At 50.5% G+C, this 19751-nt stretch overlaps 2 protein-coding genes across 2 annotated transcripts in view; one reads left to right on the top strand and one right to left on the bottom strand.

The window, feature by feature from the left end:
- Dtx3l (deltex E3 ubiquitin ligase 3L) overlaps positions 1-19751 on the top strand; it is a 795722-nt gene that overhangs the window by 574937 nt on the left and 201034 nt on the right. The gene's annotated exons all lie outside the window — the stretch shown is intronic.
- Adcy5 (adenylate cyclase 5) overlaps positions 1-19751 on the bottom strand; it is a 143125-nt gene that overhangs the window by 6335 nt on the left and 117039 nt on the right. Inside the window, exons 9-17 of the mRNA XM_051191398.1 lie at positions 17873-17895; positions 16898-17042; positions 15772-15869; positions 12983-13070; positions 7042-7158; positions 6440-6604; positions 5020-5195; positions 3658-3687; positions 2617-2749 (exon numbers count right to left, since the gene is read on the bottom strand). Coding sequence (XP_051047355.1) covers positions 2617-2749; positions 3658-3687; positions 5020-5195; positions 6440-6604; positions 7042-7158; positions 12983-13070; positions 15772-15869; positions 16898-17042; positions 17873-17895 — 975 coding nt within the window. The remainder of the gene's footprint in view (positions 1-2616; positions 2750-3657; positions 3688-5019; positions 5196-6439; positions 6605-7041; positions 7159-12982; positions 13071-15771; positions 15870-16897; positions 17043-17872; positions 17896-19751) is intronic.

Here is a 19751-nt window from a genome sequence, read left to right as displayed (position 1 = left end):
GATAGTTTGTGGCCACTCATCTTCCAGTACAGAGCTCTTGCATGAAGGTAATGCTGGCTCACATGAGGCTGAAGAGAAGCAGTTACACACAGAGGTGTGGTAAGGAGTGACCAGAGTGGCACACTGGGATCACAGAGTGGAGTCAGCTGTATCCTCCACCCTGATGGCAGACAAACGGTCCCCTTCCTGGGAGTGGCTATGTGGGCTGGCAGAGAAAGTATCAATAGCAGGGATGTTTAAGAGACCTACCCATTGTCTCTGAGCTTTACAATACAAAAAGATATTTCAGCACAACCAGATTATACAGCTGGGCCACAGTTGTATCTTAAGATCCTGCTCTTCCCTGTGGACAGTGGCTGTCCAAGACACAGATCTAGCACCACTTCCCAAGGCTACAGGACCCGAAACCAGAAGGCATGGAGAGTCTCAAAGCAGAAGGCCTGAGAACCCCAGGTAAGAGGATCTCATCTGTACAGCTGGGTGACTTTTAGAACCACTGGGATCATGGCTGGGAGAACTCAGGCTACACCAAGACGAGACCCAGGGACCGCTGTGCACCTCCATCCCTACTTCCACCACCCTGAGCTGCTGGGTAAGTCAGCAGTGTGCACTGACTTCCTGCCTAGTCTTTAGCCTGGTGACTTAACGTGCCTATGAGATAGGTACTTGGCCCATGTTTCTCCCCAAGAACAGCAGCCACCTGCACCTGCCTCTGAGCCAGTTCTTGGTACATGCTTTCCCATCACAGCTGCAGACAGGTGTAAAGGCAGAGGAGGGCAGTGAAAGGGTGGAGAGTGACACTTCTTCCTTGCAAGGCCTGCTGCTTGCATGCTTCTATTGTCATTTGCTGCCCATTGTCCTCCCAGCTCCCCGAAGGACAGAAGAATAGGAGATAGAAAGAAAGTCTTCTGGTCAGCTTCAGGGGAAAGAAGTAACATAGGCTGGTAACAGGGACAAGCCACTCTACTCACACAAGCAAGGGGGACTGGAGTCAGTGCCCTCCATCCCAGTGCATAGCCATCAGAACCCTGGGAAGCAAAGTGACCACCTCTGTAAAGGCAGGGAAGTGGAATACAAGGGAGCAGGGGAACTTAAGGGAAGGACAGAAAAGGGAGCTTGAGGGGAGGGGAGGGGAGACCACCAAGTTCATCAGTCACTGGGAAAGATAAGGGCGGGGGTTTGCTGCCAGAGTAGCACTGGCGAGCAGAGTGGGGAGGCCTGAAAGAAGCCAGAAGCACAAGATCAAAGAGGGGTCCTGGAAGGAGACCATGATTTGAGAACTACAAACGACTGAAGTGGTGTACTCAAATCGGTGTATATGCACGCACGCAGAGGCTCTTGTCTCCATAGCCACTAATACACATTCCCTAGCTGTGTCCTCAGAGGACTAGATGAGCCACTGAGTGCTCACATCTGTCACCAGGAAGAATCAAATCCTTGAAGGGGTCACTGAGTCCTGGCCTGAATCCAGGACACACCCACAAAGCTGGTACATTTTGCTGTGCCAGGAAGGAAGGGAATGCTCAAATAATGGTGGAGATGCGCCCAATGGCAGCCACTGGCTTGAAGAAATAAGTACTAGCCAAATCTAAAGTGATGGGAGCATAAATTAATAGCACGGGGCAGATCATGGTTCATGGGCTTAAGGAACAGTGAACTGGTGATATCAACAAGTAGATAAAGAAGTAGATTAATGGCTGGGGATGACTCCTTATAGTATAAGGCCACCTGAAAAGGGAGGACAGACGCAGAGCATCATAGCTAACATCTCTCTCTTGTAGGTGAGAGAGCAACTTGAGAACAGATCCGGTCACGTAGACTGGCCCATTAGTACTTGCTATATGGACCAGGCTGACCTAACAGCTGCGGCAATCCTCCTGTCTCTGCCTCCCAAGTACTGCGATTATAGGCATGTGGGAGGGGCTGGGATCAAAGATCTAGGCAGCTGACCTGGAAGCCATCTTTCTCTGGTATGGCGTATTGGGATCTTCCTCCTGGCCCTAAGATGGCCCATCAGATAACAAGATACAAGGACTGTCATCAGCAAGCTGAGCCTTCGTCTGACCTCTAGGTATCCCTTCCTCCAGGTGAACACAATCCCTGGGCAGGAGGCACAAAACCTGGAGAGCCAAGCACTGGCTTCTGTCCTGGGCTGAGAAAGGTACAAGGAAACCAGCAAGGGTCAGAACTATAGTCCCTGATCACCCACCACCCTGTATGTACTACCTCGATGGGCTTCCTGCCACAGCCTCTGACACGCCTTGGCCCCTTCCCCTATGGAGAAGTCTTCATGCTCACCTATCCACACCTGACCAGGCCCCACTCCTAGTGCCTGGGTCCTTTGTTGCCCATCGAGGCTCAGCCTGCCACACCTGCCTGCACTTCTTTCTGATGAAACATGGTGCTTTGGACCCCAGTGTACAGTCTGGACACTGTCCAGCTGGGTGTGTCTGGAACACATTAAGGTTCTGTCTCCTGGCCCCCAGAGAGCAAGGAGCAGACCAGCCAGCACAGGGCAGCAGTCAGACAGGATGAGGCTAAAGCAGGATACCAAGTTCCAGGGAGTACAGTGACGCCAGCTGCTTCCCCACGCAGCTCTAGTCCGGGGCCACCCACCTGTAATTTCCACAGGAAGTCAAGGCGAGCAGTGGATTCCACCTGCTGGGCATGCAGATACAGGGCCAGCACGAAGACAGAGATGACGATCGGTGTCACCACCTTCAGCGCCACCTTGGTGGCATGCTCAGGGCTGTCAATGAGAGGTAATAAGCAGGCCTGAGCTCACCCTGGTAAGTCAGTCGGCTCTGAAGATCTCCCAGCCTTCTTCCTCCCACAACAGCTCCCCTGCCCCTGCCCTCCTGTGCAGGCTGCCTGAGGCACCTCCTTCAGGAAGCCTCCCTGCAGAGGGGGCAGTGGTTTCTCCTGCCCTGGAGCCTTATATTCTTGTCATTGGGTGAGCTCCTCTGGTCTGGTGAACTCAGCTCTCACACAGAGCAGCAGTGGCAGGGCAGGGTCAAGGGAACCAAGCCAGACTAGTGACCCTGTCCTCATCTGTAAAATGGGGTGATGCTCCCATTCCCAGACTTCGGTAAGGAGAAAGATGCTGTACAGTGTGCTCCGCGAGGCACCTGGCATAGAGTAGACCTCCCCAAGTAGACACCTGTCACTGTATAGCCATGTTCCTGTTAATCTGACACATGCTCACAGAAAGGTCATTCTAAGCCTGCTCCATGTAGAGCACAAATCCCAAACCCTGAATTCTAGTACTGAGTCCTGCCTAACCCTCCTGGATCCAGGACCTGCCTGAGAGCTGGCGCTTGACCTGCACCTGGAGGGAAGCAGGCTCCGTTCCCAGCTCTATGACTAGAGAATTGAGCTCGGGGCTCCTGAGTGGAGGCTAAAAGCTTTAAGGCAACCATTGGGGGATCATCTTAGCCCAGGTAAATCTTCCATGGAGCCTTTAGGGAACCTCCCAGGATGGAAATCAACACAGTCTAGGGGCCCTGCTGCCCCTGGACCGAGGGCCTCCTCGCATCTTCCAGCTGCCTCCTTCACTGTGTCTTGTCACAAGGCCCCTCCTAACTGAAAGGGGGATGACCCATGAATTTTCATTGCCAAGGGGAGGATGGGGCCCTATCACAGAAGGGTGTCACTCACCACTGGGAAGTCCCGTTGTTGCTGAAGTCTCTGTGAAGAAAAGTTGGGGAGACTGCTCAGCCTCCAGGCCCCCCTAATCCCCAGCCTCTGTGTGTCCCTAAAGATCTGTTCTGTTGCCCTAGTTACTACTGTGCTTGGCCTTCTGCATCCAAGGCCACTCTGAGCAGTAAGGCTTACAGGAAGCTCACTTTAGGCATCATCATCTGGTCACCATGACCAAGGTTGCACAGTTCTTACCTGAGACCCTATTTGTTCCTATCCCATATCCACCTATTCACCTGTCTGTCTCAGCCCTGTGCTGCCATCTGGAGGGAGTGGAGGGAACCCTGCTCCTACACCATCCCAGATGGCAACTGCTGGCCACAAGTAGCTACTAGGCCTTGAGAAAAGGGGAGAGCAAGTTAAAGATGTAAATATACTCTAAATATATTGGGGGACATGTAAAATAGTTTTCTAATAACTAACAATTGATTGTACAAAATATGATGGTTTAAAGATACATAGTGCTACATAAAATTGTTAGTAAGATTAATTGCGCCTTTGGTTTGAGGCATTGCTCAGTGGTAGAACACTTGTCTATTATATACAAGGTTCAATCCCTAGCACCATAATAAAAAGCTACCATACTTTTTTGCCTTTTAAATTACAGCTCCTGGAAAAAAATGTAAATTATATTTACTATGTAGCACTGCCTGGAGTCAAACTAGGGTCGCTGGACAGTAAAGGTTTCCACTGTCTACTTCTACCAGCAGCAGAGGGAGAGAAGAGGCTGGGAGAGGGAGGGTCTTCCAGGCCTTGGCTCCTAGCCAGATGGGGGCAGGAGGATTGGGGGTTCACAGCCAGCTTCCAGTACCCATTCCTGACAGAATGTCTTCCTGTCATCTGCCCACACAGCCGCCAGAAGTTCTTGTTTGACTCTGACATCCAGCTTCAATTTTCTCATGGGTTGCTCTTGTCACAAGACAAGAACACTTCTGTTGGGTTGCCTGTTCTGTCCTGTCCATCCCTGCCTGGCTTGGGATCTGCTCATCAGAGGCCCTCAATAATGAAGGAACAGCTGAGTAGATGAACTAAGAATCCCTGGCCTTCCTCAGCTCCAGCAGCAGCTGACCCTGCCCCATGCCTGAGGTGAGCACTACAGACAGAAAGAGTGTAGCCTGATCACCTGTGGTGTCCCCAACATGGGAAGGGAGGAAGGGGGAACACAAGACCCTATGACCTGTGTGCTTTGCTCCAGTAACCAGGCCTGGAGAAGGAAGACACTTTTCCTTGCAGGTTCCCTGTGCTGTCAGGACCCAGGCTCCTGCCATCTGTGCCACCCTGGACTCTCCCCAGATTCAGAGCAAAGAAGATGGGGCATACATGGCATTGGCGGTGACCAGAAGGTCAGCGTTGTCAAAGAGTGTGACACCAGGCACCTCAACGATGAGCACGTAGATGAGCTCGATGGCCAACATGAGCACCAGCTTCCCGATGCAGCTGATCTGTAGGAACACGGAGCAGGCCAGCAGGCTGAGCAGCACACTGTAGGTGAAGTACTGCAGAGAGAGGGCGCATCAGATCCCAGCCCTGCCCCGGTCCTTACTGCCCCCCCCACGCCTGACCAGGGAGTGGGGCTGGGAGTGAGAGCATTGTTTGGGAACAGTCCTGCTGATAGAAGCCAGCCAGCAGGCGAGAGGAACTGTCAAGAGCTTGTCTAGGAAGCTGGAGATGGGCTCCAGGGTGAAGTGGACTGGCAAGGTGGTGAAGGTCAGCAGGTCACTGGCACAGCTCCAAGCTCAGGCTGACCTGACTCATCTGAGCCTCAGTTTCCCCATCAGCAAAGCTCCCTATCGTGAGTCCTCATCTATGGACACTGATGGTGCTGGGCCTGGCAGCAGCAGCAACTGCAGAGATCAAGGGCCCACTCTGAGCCGCAGCTCTGACACGGACTCACCCAGCTGAGGGGACACCTGAACTAGCCTACCTACAGATACGACAGGAAGTGCCATCCTCATTCTGCTTCCTGTGACTGTTGACACGTGTGAGTGCAGATACAGCAGTTTTGCCATCATATTCTGCCCAAACTCCTCTGGCCATGTGTGAGACAACCTCCTAAAATCTGAGAGCTTCTGCAGCCCAAATACATTGGCTCTAATTGAGGCTTCCCAAGAGAGAACATCGGGGCCCTGCACCTTGGAGCCTATGTCCTTGCTGGCTGAAGGACAGTGCCAGCCGATCCTGGGAGCCCTCCTCTGTCTTTCATCTCCTGGTGCTAGTTCAGCATCTATTCTCTGGTTCTTTACATTCAGGACCATTACTTCCGAGTTTTCTCCACTCTTACTGTTTCCACAATGTCTCTGCCTCTGGGCTGTAGCCAGACAGTCGTGAGTAGCTGTGGGCAGCCCCACTTTCAAGAGCTTTCAAGAGACAACTGAGGTACTATAAAGGAGGTCCCTGGTAATTATTAGATGGGCTGTGGAGCAGCCTAAAGTCACCACCAGTATTAGAGGAGAAAGCAGAAGAGCATGCACAGATAATAAAGTATTGGGGTCCCAGCTACCCATCCTGTAGAGGGAAGGCCCTTACCACCCAGTCAGTACCTGGTACAGGGCAAGCAATGCCTATACTTCAGCTATTCTGTGAACACTGTCTTTGTAATAAGGAGGCTGCTGGCGTGTGGAAAGGACTGGGAGAAGGTGCCTTTGTGGCTACAACCTTGCCAGAGCCGTGGGGCAAAGTGGGGAAGGGCAGAACATCTACCTCTGCTGCCGTCCCCACACCCTGTCCCCAACTCTCGAACCTCTGGGAAGTTGCAGTTGGGCTGGGGGCTGCCACAGAAGCCCTGCTCATCACCCAGGCTATAGTTGAAGGTCGACTCCATCACATGACATGCGTTGACCTGGTTCACCGTGATGTTGTGCTCCTCCGCCAGGCAGCCCACCAGGTTCTTAGAGTTGCACATGAACTAGGGTGGGGAAGAGGGTATCAAGGCTGATCAGCCCCTACCAGCCAGGCTAGGGAGGCCCATCCCACAGGATTGTGGGTAGTGCCAGATCCCCCTGTCTCAGGAGCAGCACTACACACACACACACCAGGAACAAGAGAGGCACCTGAAGGAAAGCCTTGCTTTGGCTACAGACATGGCACACTAATGTACCCTCCCAAGGCAGGAAGAGGGACCTTGCAATCTGTGCTTGGGACATTCCCTGTGCTACTTCTAGTTCAAAAACAAGGAACTGAAAGCCTGTGAGAGATGCTAATGACAGTCAAATTAGACCCCAGGCTGAGGTGGGACATTAACTTCCAGAGAAATGTTGCCTGGCTATGCTTGTCAGCCATGGGGCCCCACTGGTTTGAACCCACAGAACTAGGGAGGCACCTGGAGGCTATGGAGGTACTCACCATGTTGACAAAGGCGGAGAGGAACACCAGGGTGATGGTGAACACCCCAACCATGGTGCTATTTGTCTTGGATCGCACGATCTTCCTGGAGAGTGTCTGCAGGGGAGTGGGGAAGAGCTGGGACAGGAAGGGAGGAAGACATAAGGCAGAATTCAGTCAAGACCCTTCAGATAGCCATGGAGCTTAGAGGACACAACCAGGCCCTGGCATAGCTCTCCAGGCTTTCCTGAGTCACACACCCCTCCCCCCAGAGCTGTAGAGCCCCAGCCTCACACCACCGCTTGCTGTGTCACACCACCAGCAGCAGATCTCAGCACTGGCCAGGGCAGGGGACTGTCCATGAAGTCCAGCCCACGGGTGACAGAGGCAGGGTGAAGGAAATGATATCCTGACCAGGAAGGAAAGCCAGTCACTTATGGTAGGAGCCTGGGCCTTGGGGTCCAACCAGGGATCAGTGGATGGTTGAGTTGGGGTTGGGGAGATGAGGCCCCCATGGGAGGCTCCTTGAAAGGAATGGGGATTCAGAGAGGGGCCTGGAAACAGGAGGGAAGGGGACTTGAAGAGGGTACTGGGCGAGCATTTGGAAGCTTGAAGACGACTTTGGGCAAGAATTTTCTACAGCATGAAGGTTCCATGGAGCTGCCATTTGGCTTCTCCAGTTCCTCCTATATCTTCCCTAGTAAGACAACCATATGTCGGCTCCAAGAGCCTCTGTGCTTTTAGTAATCCAATGACAGCCTGCTAAGCCCATTCTGTCACCAAATCAGACACACTTGACTGGCATCATATACCACACCCTCCTCATCTGCTGCACAACCTAGGCTGACAAAGATGTCGACAAAGCAAAGCAGGGGACCTGAGCTCCTCTAACTATGGCCTCAGCTCATCCTGATGAGGCCTGTCCGCTGCCAAGAGTGCAAGTGTCCTTGGAAACCCCAAGGACAGAGGGTGGCGGGGGCAGAGGGCCATGAGAGAGGAGGCAAGAAGCCTGTGTTCTGGGCTTGTCTATTCCTTATGAAGAATGCCTGCCTGTGTCTGTCTGTCTGCTTGTTTTGGCACCTCAGATCTTTTGCTTAAGGAAAGTAGGCAAAGGCCTTTCTCCATCTATCCATAGGCCCTCGGTATCCCTGAATATTTCAACAGAGTGTGCCAGGCCACAAGATCTATCAGTTACCTAGCACTGAGGAACATTTGAAGTTGACTTCAGAAGTTGACACCCCCTGAACAAAGAAAAGAAAAACACACACAGATAAATTAGATCTCATCAATTAAAAGATTTTTTGGAGAAAATACATGTTCAAGAAAGCAAAATGAGTACTAACAAAGATGTGGGGAACTCAGAACACCCATGTCCTGCTGCTGGAAAGATCAAATAATGCTACTGCTGTAGGTGGGCTGTGATGCAATGGTTTCTTAAAAATTAAGTAAAAGTATCATATTCAGCATTTCCACCCCTAGGTTTATATACAAAATTACTGAAAGTGGGGAACTGAGCAGACATTTGAATATCCAAGTTCACCGCAGCATTGCTCATAAGGTGGAGAGGGAAAAAGCAGGCAGGTGATAAACAAAATACACTGTAGTAACACTGCATGCGCTGAGCCTCGAGACAGAATGGAGTGGTGGTGCTATGACATAGGGGAACCTCCAACTATTATGCTAAGTGAAAGAAGCCAGTCTCAAAAGGCAATATACTGTAAGAACCATTTGTATTTGAGGTGGAGACTATGCAAACTCGGGGTGGACTAATGGTTAGCAGGGACTGTGTAGGGAGGGGCACAAGGAGGAAAATGAATGTGAGGTTTCTTTGATAATGGCAGCATTCTAGAATCAGCACCAGGAGATGCATACACTAATGCCACAAAGACTAGGGGATTAACAATTCATCCACCTTCACATAGGTAAATTGTATGGTCTGTGTCTTGACATCTTCATACGGCTTTCATTTTTCTAATCTTATTCCTTTAGGAGCCGTGTAATTCTGGGGGCACCATTAACTGCTCTGAGCTTTAGTTTCCTTATCAGCAAACAGGGACTGCTGTCTCACAGAGAGGCTGGAGGCTCATTTGAAAATGCTTTGTGGGCTCTTACATGTGTTTTGCATGAGAACTGTCCCTCACCGGCTCACACATTTGAACACTTGCTTCTTGGGTGCTGGCTCTGTTTGGGAAGGTGGTAGAACTGTGGGGCAGCTACAGTGACAAAGTCCCTTTCTGCTGCAGCCCCCATCCATCCCTGCCCCCATCCTGGCCAGCATCTCCTGAACCTCAGGGAAGTGGCAGTTGGGCTGGGGGCTGCTGCTGAAGCCCTGTACATTGCCCGGGCTGCAGTCAGATTTCTATTACCTTGATAAACCCCATGACAAAGAGCAACCTGGGAGGAAGGCTTTAGTTCATATTACAGCCTAGTCCATCACTGAGGGGAGTCAGGGCAGGAACTCACGGGAGACAGGGACCTGGAGGCAGGAACTGATGCAGAGGCCATGGAGGGGTGCTGCTTACTGGTTTGCTCTCTGTGGCTTCCTCAGCCTGCTTCCCTATACCATCCAGGATGACCTGCCCAGGGGCGGTACTGCCCACAGTGGCCTGGGTACACCCACATCAATCATCCATCAGGAGAATGTTCCACAGGCTGGCCTAGAGGAAGTATTTTCTTAACTGTAGTTGTTCTTCTCAGACAAACTAGCTTGTATCATGTTGACAATAAATTAAACAAGACTCGGCTGCATAGCGGGGTGGTCCTGCTGGCCTCTGTCCTGCTGGCAGACGCCAGCCTTCTGCAGGAAAGCTGTGCTGAGGTGCCACGAGAAAGCAGAACAACAGGTGTGGGAGAAAGGGGGCTGCTATTCTTTCCCACTGCTCAGCACAGGACTGCGCAGTTTCAGAAAACAACAGGCTACGAGGAAGGCATTGATGGAGCAGCTGGAGCCCGCACAGAAGGAAGGGGGCTGCACCCAAGACACATGGGGAAGTGTGTGTCCCTGGAGGTGACCAAGATCTGTTGGCTTTTCTTGCAGAGTTCAGAGAAGGGATTTTGACCTCAGCAAGGTGGCAGGGTTCCCACTGCTTGGGGTCCTCCGTGCTGAGATTCTCTCAGTCTGAGATGTCATGTGATAGTGGAGAGGGCCTAGTATGATTTCTTCCAAGAAGAGTAGCAGAACCCCCAAGGGTGGCAGGAAGACTACATGCTGATTTGCCCTCTATAATATTAGCAGCAGAAAACAGACCTGGTGAGGCATACTGGGGCTGTGGGGACCGAAAGGAGACTGACACGCTAAGAAGTGAGACCAGATCTGGGGCAAGATGAAGAGCCCAGCACTAAGTCCACCTTCCTAAGAAGGCTGTGTGTGTATGGTACCAGGTAGACGATGGGAAGATGAACTGGCCCAAGGCGGAAGATCAGCCAGAGAAGGGAAACCCTAGCACCCAGGGAAGGCGACCAATCTATCCGGTCTGTCCTTGGGCATCTCTTGGCAAAGAGGACAAAGGACAGACAAGTTAAAGACAGAAACCTGAGCTGTCTGTGGGTGATGGAAAAGCAAATGAAGTAAAGAAACTGCCTAGCTTTGGCTCACTGGAGAGTCTGTGCCCAGAGTAAATGAGGAATTACTGTATCTGAACACTGGGCCCTCTCGAAAACTGGAAATAAGATGGAGGAAATTTATGCATTCTAGGAAAAGAAGAATGCTTTTCAAGGGAAAACAGAGGGACTGTCAGCTTCCGGTTAATACCAGACAAGGTGATGCGGTAACAGTTTTAGTCCTTCCTACCCCAACCAGCCTTCCAGGGACTCAGTGGTAAGATGGTCAGCATTCGGGGGAAGCAGTCAATGTTGCCTGCTATGTATCTGACTGAAGGTAAACAATCCATTTACATCATTTTGTTCTGAGACAGGACCTCATGTAGCTCAAGCTAACCTCAAACTCACCAAGGATGGCTTTGAACCCCAATTCTCTTGTCTGGCTCTCTAACACGTATACAATCAGCTTTTAGCACACAGAGTAAAAGAGGGAAGAAGAATTAAGTGGAAATAGTTCGTAATGGAAATCATTTTCCCCTGTTGGCTTCTGCTCTGCAGAATGGGAGGAAAAGATGGCCGACCAGAGGAGAAGGAGGGAGGCGACAGGAACAGGGTGAGGATTCCCGTCCCCCTAACTGAGTGATCACTAACCTGGGGCAATAGGTTCCAGACGATAACATGTGGGATTTCCTCATCACAGATAGGCAAAGGAATCGAGTTCAGCTCCCAACACCATACAGGGCAACTCACAACCACATGTAACTCCAGCTCCAGGGAATCCACTGCCCTCTTGTGGCCTCTGAAGGCATCTACACTCTCTCTACACTCCCACATCCTCACAGACACACACTTTAAAAAGCAAGCTTTTTTTTTTTTTTTTTTTTTTTTAAGGATATATTCTCTTTAGGATTTAGAAAAAATAAGAAAAAATAACAAAAGTATTTTAGCTATGGTGTGCTTTAAAATTATTTTTTTAAGACAAGTTCTCACTATATAGCTCAGACTAGCCTTGAACTCTCTATCCTCCAGTCTCAGCCTAACAAGTGCTGGAATCACAAACTTATGCAGGAATGCTTAATCCTATTATATTTTCATTGTAACAAAAACACAACATAGAACTCGCTAATTTTAGCCATTTTAATGTGGCATCTATTATAGTCCCAACACTGTGTAACCATTACTGTTACCTGTTGCCAAGATTCTTTCACCACTCCATACAGAAACATTACCATTAAGCAACAACTGCCCATTCTGCCAGCATGGGTCACCTCTAATCTACTTTCCGAAAAGTGCATAATAATGCAGTCTGTGACCAGTCTCTCCTGGCTTCCTTCACTCAGCAGTATCCTCAAGGTCCATCCACCACATTGTAACACGTGACAGGCTATAGCTCTCCCGTGCACTCAAGCACTACTCTATCACAGCTACATGCCATATTTTATTTCTTGTCATCTGATGATGGACATTGAGTTGCTTCCACCTTTGTTTATTGTGACAATTAGTGTCTTATTGTTATGTCCATGGATGAACAAAGTGAGCCATCTGTTAGGGTCAAACAGGCTGAGAGGCCTTGTCAACAACATAGCCAAAGCAGGAGGTGACTGAACACAGAGCAGGAGGAAGGAGACCTGGTGCTCACCTTTCCATACGGTGAGCCACCACCATCTTCTCGTGTAGCCCTCTCTCACAAGACCCACCTCTAACCCACACATGACACCTAAGGTCCTTACCAGACCTGACAGCCACTCACCAAGACTTTTGACTACAAGGCAACTAAGCAAACAGATCAATGAAGGGCTCTGTTTGGAGGGTGGGGAGTCCTTGACTCCTAACTGATGGAAATAAGGGAAGGGGACAAAGGATTTCTAGGCAAAGGAAACAAAAGCCTGGGTGTTTTCTATGACACACACATGGCCTATGGTCAAGTACTGCGTAGAGACACAACTTGGGCAGGGAAGCTAGCATGCCCAAGAGAAATATAAGATGAAGTATACAGCGGGAATCCAGGCTCCTTGTGACCACTATCTGGCTCATCTATAACACTGTGCCTCTCTGGGGCCACATCCCTCACCTGCCTGCTAGGCTCATCCCTACTGTCTAGAGGTTTTCTCCACACACATTCTCTAGCAAATGCTCACTGCCCAGTACTGTGTTTCAGGCTCTGGCTAGCAGCCCCTCTTGTCCCATCTGACACTGGAGCAGCAATGACAATCTTGTTGCAAAGATTAACAAGGGTGAAATGAGGCAGCCAAAAAAACAGTGTAGTCTCCAGGCAGGCTTGCCATCAGAGCTAGTCAAGCATGAGGACCAGCATCACATACTTCCTTGACCATTATCTGAGCCAAATGTGATGCTCAGGTCTTGACAGTGGCCTCTGCCACTTGTAGGAAGCCCACTGGATGGCATGTTGAGGGAGACTCACCTTCACACAGGCATAGATCACCGACACAAACACCACCAAGGCCAGCAGCAGGAAACACGACAGGTAGAAACTCAGCATGAACAGGGAGCTGGGGGAATTAAAAGGGTGAGAAGGAACCAGATCCTGGTAAGAAATGGAAGTCCCACTGCATCCCAGGAGACTTCCCAGCATCCAGGACCCGGGGTCCCAGGGCCCAGGGCCGTCTGCACAGCTCTTGGGACTAGAGGCTCTGAGAACAGTTCCATTTCTCTAGAAGCTGACTGCTCCATCCTTTCCACTGTCCCCCAAGAAGAGCTCTCTCAGCAAGGGGCCACGGAGGGCTACCCTGTAATACAGTCCATTCTTGCTCTTCCTATACCCTGGCCACTCTCATGGGGACCTGCAGCCCACATGAAGTCAATGGGGAACTAAAAAACACCTGATTAACAGTTTGCCTCTTAGCTATTCACAGAGTGCTTCCAGCAGCATGGGAGAACTAATTTAAAATTCACCTGCTTATCCACGCTCCTCAGCACCCACGGGTTGGTAACAGGGCCAAAAACAGGCCTGGTAAATGGCTGTCACATCAGCTGTTCAGACAGCACCTCTTTGAGACAGTGTGGTGTGGATATCTAGCCCCTCTCCCTTCCCATTGCAGGACACCATAACAGGCCCTGCTAAGTCTGATTTTAAGCAGTTCCAGTTACCTCGAGAAGGAGAGAGCAGCCACAAGGGCGGGAGGCTCAGACAAATGAGCTGCAAGCACTCTTCCTTCCAGAACCCACCACTGCCCTCCTGGGGCTAGAGCTTGTCCAGGTTTGGCACATGCACAAGGCTGCAGGGGGTGGGGGTGGCCTGGAGATGCCAGACATTGTTGGCAGGTTGTGGGCTATTGGCTATTGGAGGGGGACACTGCCCCCTCCCCAGGAGGTCTCAGACAGTGACTCGCCCCTAGCTCCTACAAAGGCAGCACTCAGCTGACTTCAACAAGGGAAGGAGACCCTGAAAGTGGCCTTTAAGGCTTCCCCAGAGGGCACGGTTGGAATGACCTGAGTCACTACCTTGGCCAATTGGAGCTGTGGCCACAGGCTGGAATGAAGCTAGCCAAGGAGCTAGCATGGCCCCATCCCTAAGCCTTGCTGCCCTGAGAGTAAAGTGGCAAAGGGGCAGGGTTGTGCACCTGAGCTAAAGGACTGCAAAGGGACATAGGCCTAGGACACTCGTAGATACACATGTTTAGTACCTGTACACATCGCCCACTCTGGGAGAACATTATCAAAGCAATGTCAATCCAGCAGGAGGCCCTCAGACACCCCCGAAATAAAATGTTCTACAAATCACCTGGCTGTGGTCTCATTAGTACAGCCACAGTCACAAGAGACAAGACTACAGAACTATCACCAACTCGTGAAGAGGAAAGAACTAGACACAGCTAACTGCAGTGTGGAATCCCAGGCAATGTAGCTTCTGGAGCAGAAAAGAAACAGAGGAAATGAGAATTGGCTGGTTACCATGTGAGTTTTTGGCTGTGGCCACTGCATCTCAGTGAAGGAGGCTGTCAACACTAGGGGGAAATGCATGAAAGGTATGGGCAAGCTCACCATGCAACTTCCACATCTTCTCAGTGGACCTACAGTTATTTCAAAATGAAAGGGTTTGGGTGGGGGGCACCTCAGAGCACACATGGCTTAGAAGGCTGAGCCACATGGAACCCTGGATCCCAAGCAGACCCTGGGTAAAAACTGGGAAGACATTTGGGAAATAGTTTTGGAATTTAAAATGGGTTGAGGTAATAGGAGGAACCGCCATTGGTTTTATTTGATATGTCAGATACTATGCGTAAGGGGAGAGAATGTTCTTAAAACAGATGTCTATTGCTTCAGGGAGAAATTTAAGTTTATTTTTAAAAGTCAGAAAGAAAAAAGAGGTCAGGCAGCAGTGGTGCACACCTTTAATCCCACTGGAGAGGCAGAGGCAGGTGGATCTCTGAGTTTGAGGCCAGACTGGTCTACAAAGCAAGTTCCAGGACAGTCAGAGCTACACAGAGAAACCCTGTCTCAAAAAACAAACAAAAAACCAGAAAGAGGTAACTAAAACAGATACCGGAAAGTTTTAACAACTGTTCTAGGTAAGGGGTGGAAGTTGATTGTGTGACTTGCATGTGCTTGAGTGATTTCATAGAGAATAACTACAATGTGTACCCATCAACACACCCATCGTGAAGGCACATATATGCACATGTACATGAATAACACCCTTCTCCCCTAGGTGTGACTCCTGTGAGTGACTGCCATCTAACCCTCACTTCAAAAGTTCTCTGTCTTCTTCCAGGTGGTCCTTAGAAAGCTGGCCAGCCTTTGTCAGAGCTCAGGTGTGCCTCCTGGGGAAAAGCCTTCCTTTGAAATACTCAGTAGTTAAAAACAAAAACAACCTTTTAAAGATATGATACACACACTGTGTGTGTGTGTGTGTGTGTGTGTGTGTGTGTGTGTGTGTGTGTGTGTGTGTGTAAGATCTAAACAACGGTCACCAGGAAGCCAGAGTGGCAGATGTTTTGGATAACTCAATCAAGAATGAGAGGAGGTGGTGACAGAGAGGTGTTTTGTGCAGCTAAGTGTTCAGTGAGGTCTCTACCCAGGCATGAGCATTCACCTCCCAGCCCATAGGCAGGACCCCTGACTTCCTAGATCCACAGAGGAAATTAGGAAACCCACCTCCCAGCCTGAGCACCGGCACAGACTGCCTTCTGTGTTCCCTTCCCACCCTGGGGACCCTGCAGCTAGAAAGGAACTAAGTGCGGGGGTACTTACTGGGGCACGATGGTGATCTGGACAAAGCAGATGAAGAGGAAAACAAGCGAGGCACAGGCCACATAGGCACCAAATCGGTCATCCACCTGCTTGGAGTACTGAGAGGGGATACGACGGTGAGCTCTAGTGGACCCACCCACTGTGTGTTACAGTGTAGCCAATTCTAGTCACCCAGTGCCCAGGATACCCTAGTTCAGGACATAGAACGCATGGACACCAGAGCTGGGCTTAGATGGAGGGCAGTCAGTGTAAATGCCTGTATGGCAGAGCCTGTGTGAGAGTGACTCAGACTTGGATTGCTAACCAGACACTACATGCAGGCTGACCCATGGTCAACATAATTCATAATGATCACAGCCACAAACCACCACCCACCCTGACAGTGCACCCACATGGGCCCTAGACTGCTGTGGTTTCTGCTACCAGGAAGTGCCCACTCTACTCAGGGAGCTCCCAGGCCTTATTCAAGGTCCCAATTCCCAGTCTCACCTCCTCCCCTGACACCAACAGCCATACAAATGCTGGCATGGTCACCCCGAAAGGGACACATCAGTCAGGTCTACTTTCCTTCCCCATAGTTGTGTGTTGCTAATCAGGCCTGCCTTACTTAATGCTGGCAGTGGCTCCTACGAGACCATTTCAGCTAGATACAGGTACACAAAGTGGGACATTGGGCAAATGGACATACATGCCTAGTGACCCCATCACTACTTCACTGTGTGGCCCACCAGGGCTCTTCAATCACAATCTAAGGTGGAACAAAGAGCCACCATGTCCTTCCAATGTACCACTTGAAGGTCCTGATGGCCCCCAGGAAACCGGGTGGCTCGATGATCACGCAATGTTGGGAGCATATTTGTGACACACCCTCTGTGTGGTAGACACCACTGTGTGTGTCTGACAGATAGAAATCAGTTGGTGCTCACCCTGAGGTAGATATTCTAAATATCTCCAGATAAGGAAACCGAGGCACAGCAATGATAAGATGTATTCCTTTCAACCAAGAAAATGTCCCCAGAGCTCCATCTGGGGTTCTACTGTGGCATCACAGACTAGAACACTGACTCTGGAGTTGAGGGGAAGCTGCTCTGTGGGCTGCACCCGGTGCCCTGTCTTGGTGCCATACCTTCTTCTCTAAGTCGGGCTCCCTGAAGGTCAACAGGAACTTGCGGACATGTTCAGACCGTAGTCTGTCAATGCTCCTGGCATCAATGGCCCGGCCCAGAAACTCGTCCACTTCGTCCTCAGGGTTGGCACTTTCTTGGGCATTCCTGGAAAGCAAGGGGCAGACATAGGCAGGCTGACACCCTGGGGCGCTGTCACATGGGTAGCTCTGCATGGCCATCTGGACTGGCCAGAGACACCTGACAGACCCCTTGAGAGCTGTGACCGAGGAAGAACAGTGAGGACTGAGACCAGGCTGTGTTGTCAACTGCACATAACAGAACATACCCAAGTCCCAGAGGGGCCTTGCTGGCATTGTAGATTATTACTGAAGATTTCATTGTTTTTTGTTTAGTTTGAGACAGGGTTTCTCTGTGTAACTCTGGCTGTTCTGGAACTCGCTCTGTAGATCAGGCTGGCCTTGAACTCACAGAAATGTGCCTGCATCTGCTTCCCAAGTGCTGGGATTAAAGGCATGCACCACCACTTCCTGGCTGAAGATTTCACTGTTATTCCAACAGATAAGCGATAAGCCTCTTTCTTTACTCTCTAGTTGTCTCCCCATCCCCACACTAAGGCAAAGACTGGTGGGTGGGACTCCTACACAGGGACCATGGTCCAACTGCCACTTGAACCAGGAGGAGGAAGCATGCTTATGGCGCTGAATTTAAGCATCTAATTTCTCAAGGTGGAACCTGGTCTTTGAGTGCAGTCTGGGAGTCTTGAGCACTGGGAAGCACAAGAGGAGGAAGAGATTGTTCCCTCCAGACACTGGGCACATTCAGGCTCTGCTTCCAGTGTGCACAGTCTGCTTTTCCCCCGAGGGAGCCATGGAGAGTGAGGGTAGCCTCCTGGGCCACTGCTCAGACCATTGCTGAGCATCTGTCACGTGACTGTGCCGAGCGAGAAGGAGGAAAGACATGGGCATATTACTCACTTGTCTTTGGGGTCTTCAAAGCCCTAAAAGAGAAGGAAAGAGGAAGGTAAAAACAGCAAGCAAGAGCACATGAGGCCTGCCCCAGCCACTGAGTCCATCGAGGCGGCTGCTTCCCACGGCTCTCTGCCCTTGATCACTGTGGTGAACGGGATGAGAGCTGCCTCCTCCCTTCACTTGGTGAACACAGTGGGTCCCTTCCTAAGGCAAAGACTTGGTACGAGATGCCAGAGTGCATTGTGATTTCATTCTACCCCACTGGCACAATGCCCACATCCTCCACGGTGACCGCTCTTCCTCCTGAGCCCTGGCTTGAAGAGAAATTGCTGAGCTGCTCAGAATTTTACACATATGCACACTCAGCACCCATACATACACACACTGATCACACAAAACCACAGGAAACCAGAAGCTTCCTACCCGAAATTTTACACATGTACACACTCACCCTCCCCCAACATACACATACACTAATCACACAAAAACCACAGGAAACCAGAAGCTTCCCACCCCAAACAGCTCAGTTCTGGTTACATGCAACTGTGTATGTGGATCTGGGGACCAATGTGTTCTTGCAAGTCTAGAGTTGTCTTGATTTAGGAGGCAAGGAGCCCATATGCCACCTGCAGGGGCTGAGTACCTTTCTGTGGCTCAGGTCTGCAAACGTGTGTGTGTGTGTGTGTGTGTGTGTGTGTGTGTGTGTGTGTGTGTGTGTGTGTCCTTACAGATGTCAACCTAGAGCCCTCTTTAGAGGTAACTGAAGGTCACTAAAGGTCTGCCTGCTGTGATGGGGTTGGGGGAGGAGGTGTCCCTGAGGTGGGAGGCAGCACCAGTGACCAGTGACCAGCAGCTCTAGACCTGCAGGTAAAGCACTTGGCAAGCTGAGTAAAAAGCTCGATAAAGATTCCAAAGAAAACTGCTGGCTGTGGATTAGAACCTCCCTGTCTGCTGTTACTGCTTCATTGAATCCAAATCATTCACCTTCAGTGACTATTTTGGGTGGTTTGTATTTTTCAATGTGGTTTTTTTTTTTGTTTGTTTGTTTGTTTTGTTTTTTGTTTTTTGTTTTTTTCCTCTTCATCCATGTGCTAGAAGTTAGGTTGAAGTATGCTCCTTTTGCATTATTCTCAAAGATTTCTGGGAAGTTTAACACCAAAGCCTGGCAGGACAGCTGCTGGAATCTGCTCCATACCAAGCCCAGACTCCCCACGGGGCAGGTGGGGCCAGGGAAAGGAGGCTTTGATGCCAGTATCCTCAGGGGATACTATGCCCAGTCAGCATGGGGCACCTTGTTCTGCATGATCTTCCTCCCCTGCTGGATGAAGCAATTAACACCCAGGAGCCTCCCCTGAGGCACAGACTCCTCTGGAGCCAACCCTTCCCCAGTCACAGCGCCTACTGCTAATTCTTCTAGAGCTCCTTGTCCTATCGGTGATGAATACGCCTGCCAAACCAGTGCTCACAGCCCAGACTGCCTAGGAAATTACTGAGGTTGCAGGTTATTCCAAATGTCACTGAAAAATGAGCTCCGGGACTTCACAGAGACTGTGGTTTCCCACCAGGCTTGCTGGCTGTTCCCTTCTTCCTCTGTACCTTTTCTTGCTACCTCTTTCTACTCTAGATTCCCCTCCATATAGCCTCCATCCTTCTGCGCCTCCTCCCAACCCTCTGGTCAAGTGGGCTCAGAGTCTGTAGGGCATTGATTAAAGAACAAGACACCTTCGCTTTGTGAAGGGCCCCAGAGGACAGAGTGGCTGCAGGTCATGTAGGTACAGATAAGGCCTGTGGACATCTGCATTCAAAGCCCTGGGTAAGGCCAGCCCCCTCCTGTCTTCTCTTTCATAGTGTCAGTGTAAACCAGTAGTTTACCTACCTTAAATGG

The sequence above is a fragment of the Phodopus roborovskii genome, unplaced genomic scaffold (assembly GCF_943737965.1).
Source record: "Phodopus roborovskii unplaced genomic scaffold, PHOROB, whole genome shotgun sequence".
In the NCBI taxonomy this organism is placed as follows: domain Eukaryota; kingdom Metazoa; phylum Chordata; class Mammalia; order Rodentia; family Cricetidae; genus Phodopus; species Phodopus roborovskii.
Note: the sequence above shows the minus strand (reverse complement) of the source record. Positions and strands in the feature narration are given on the sequence as shown.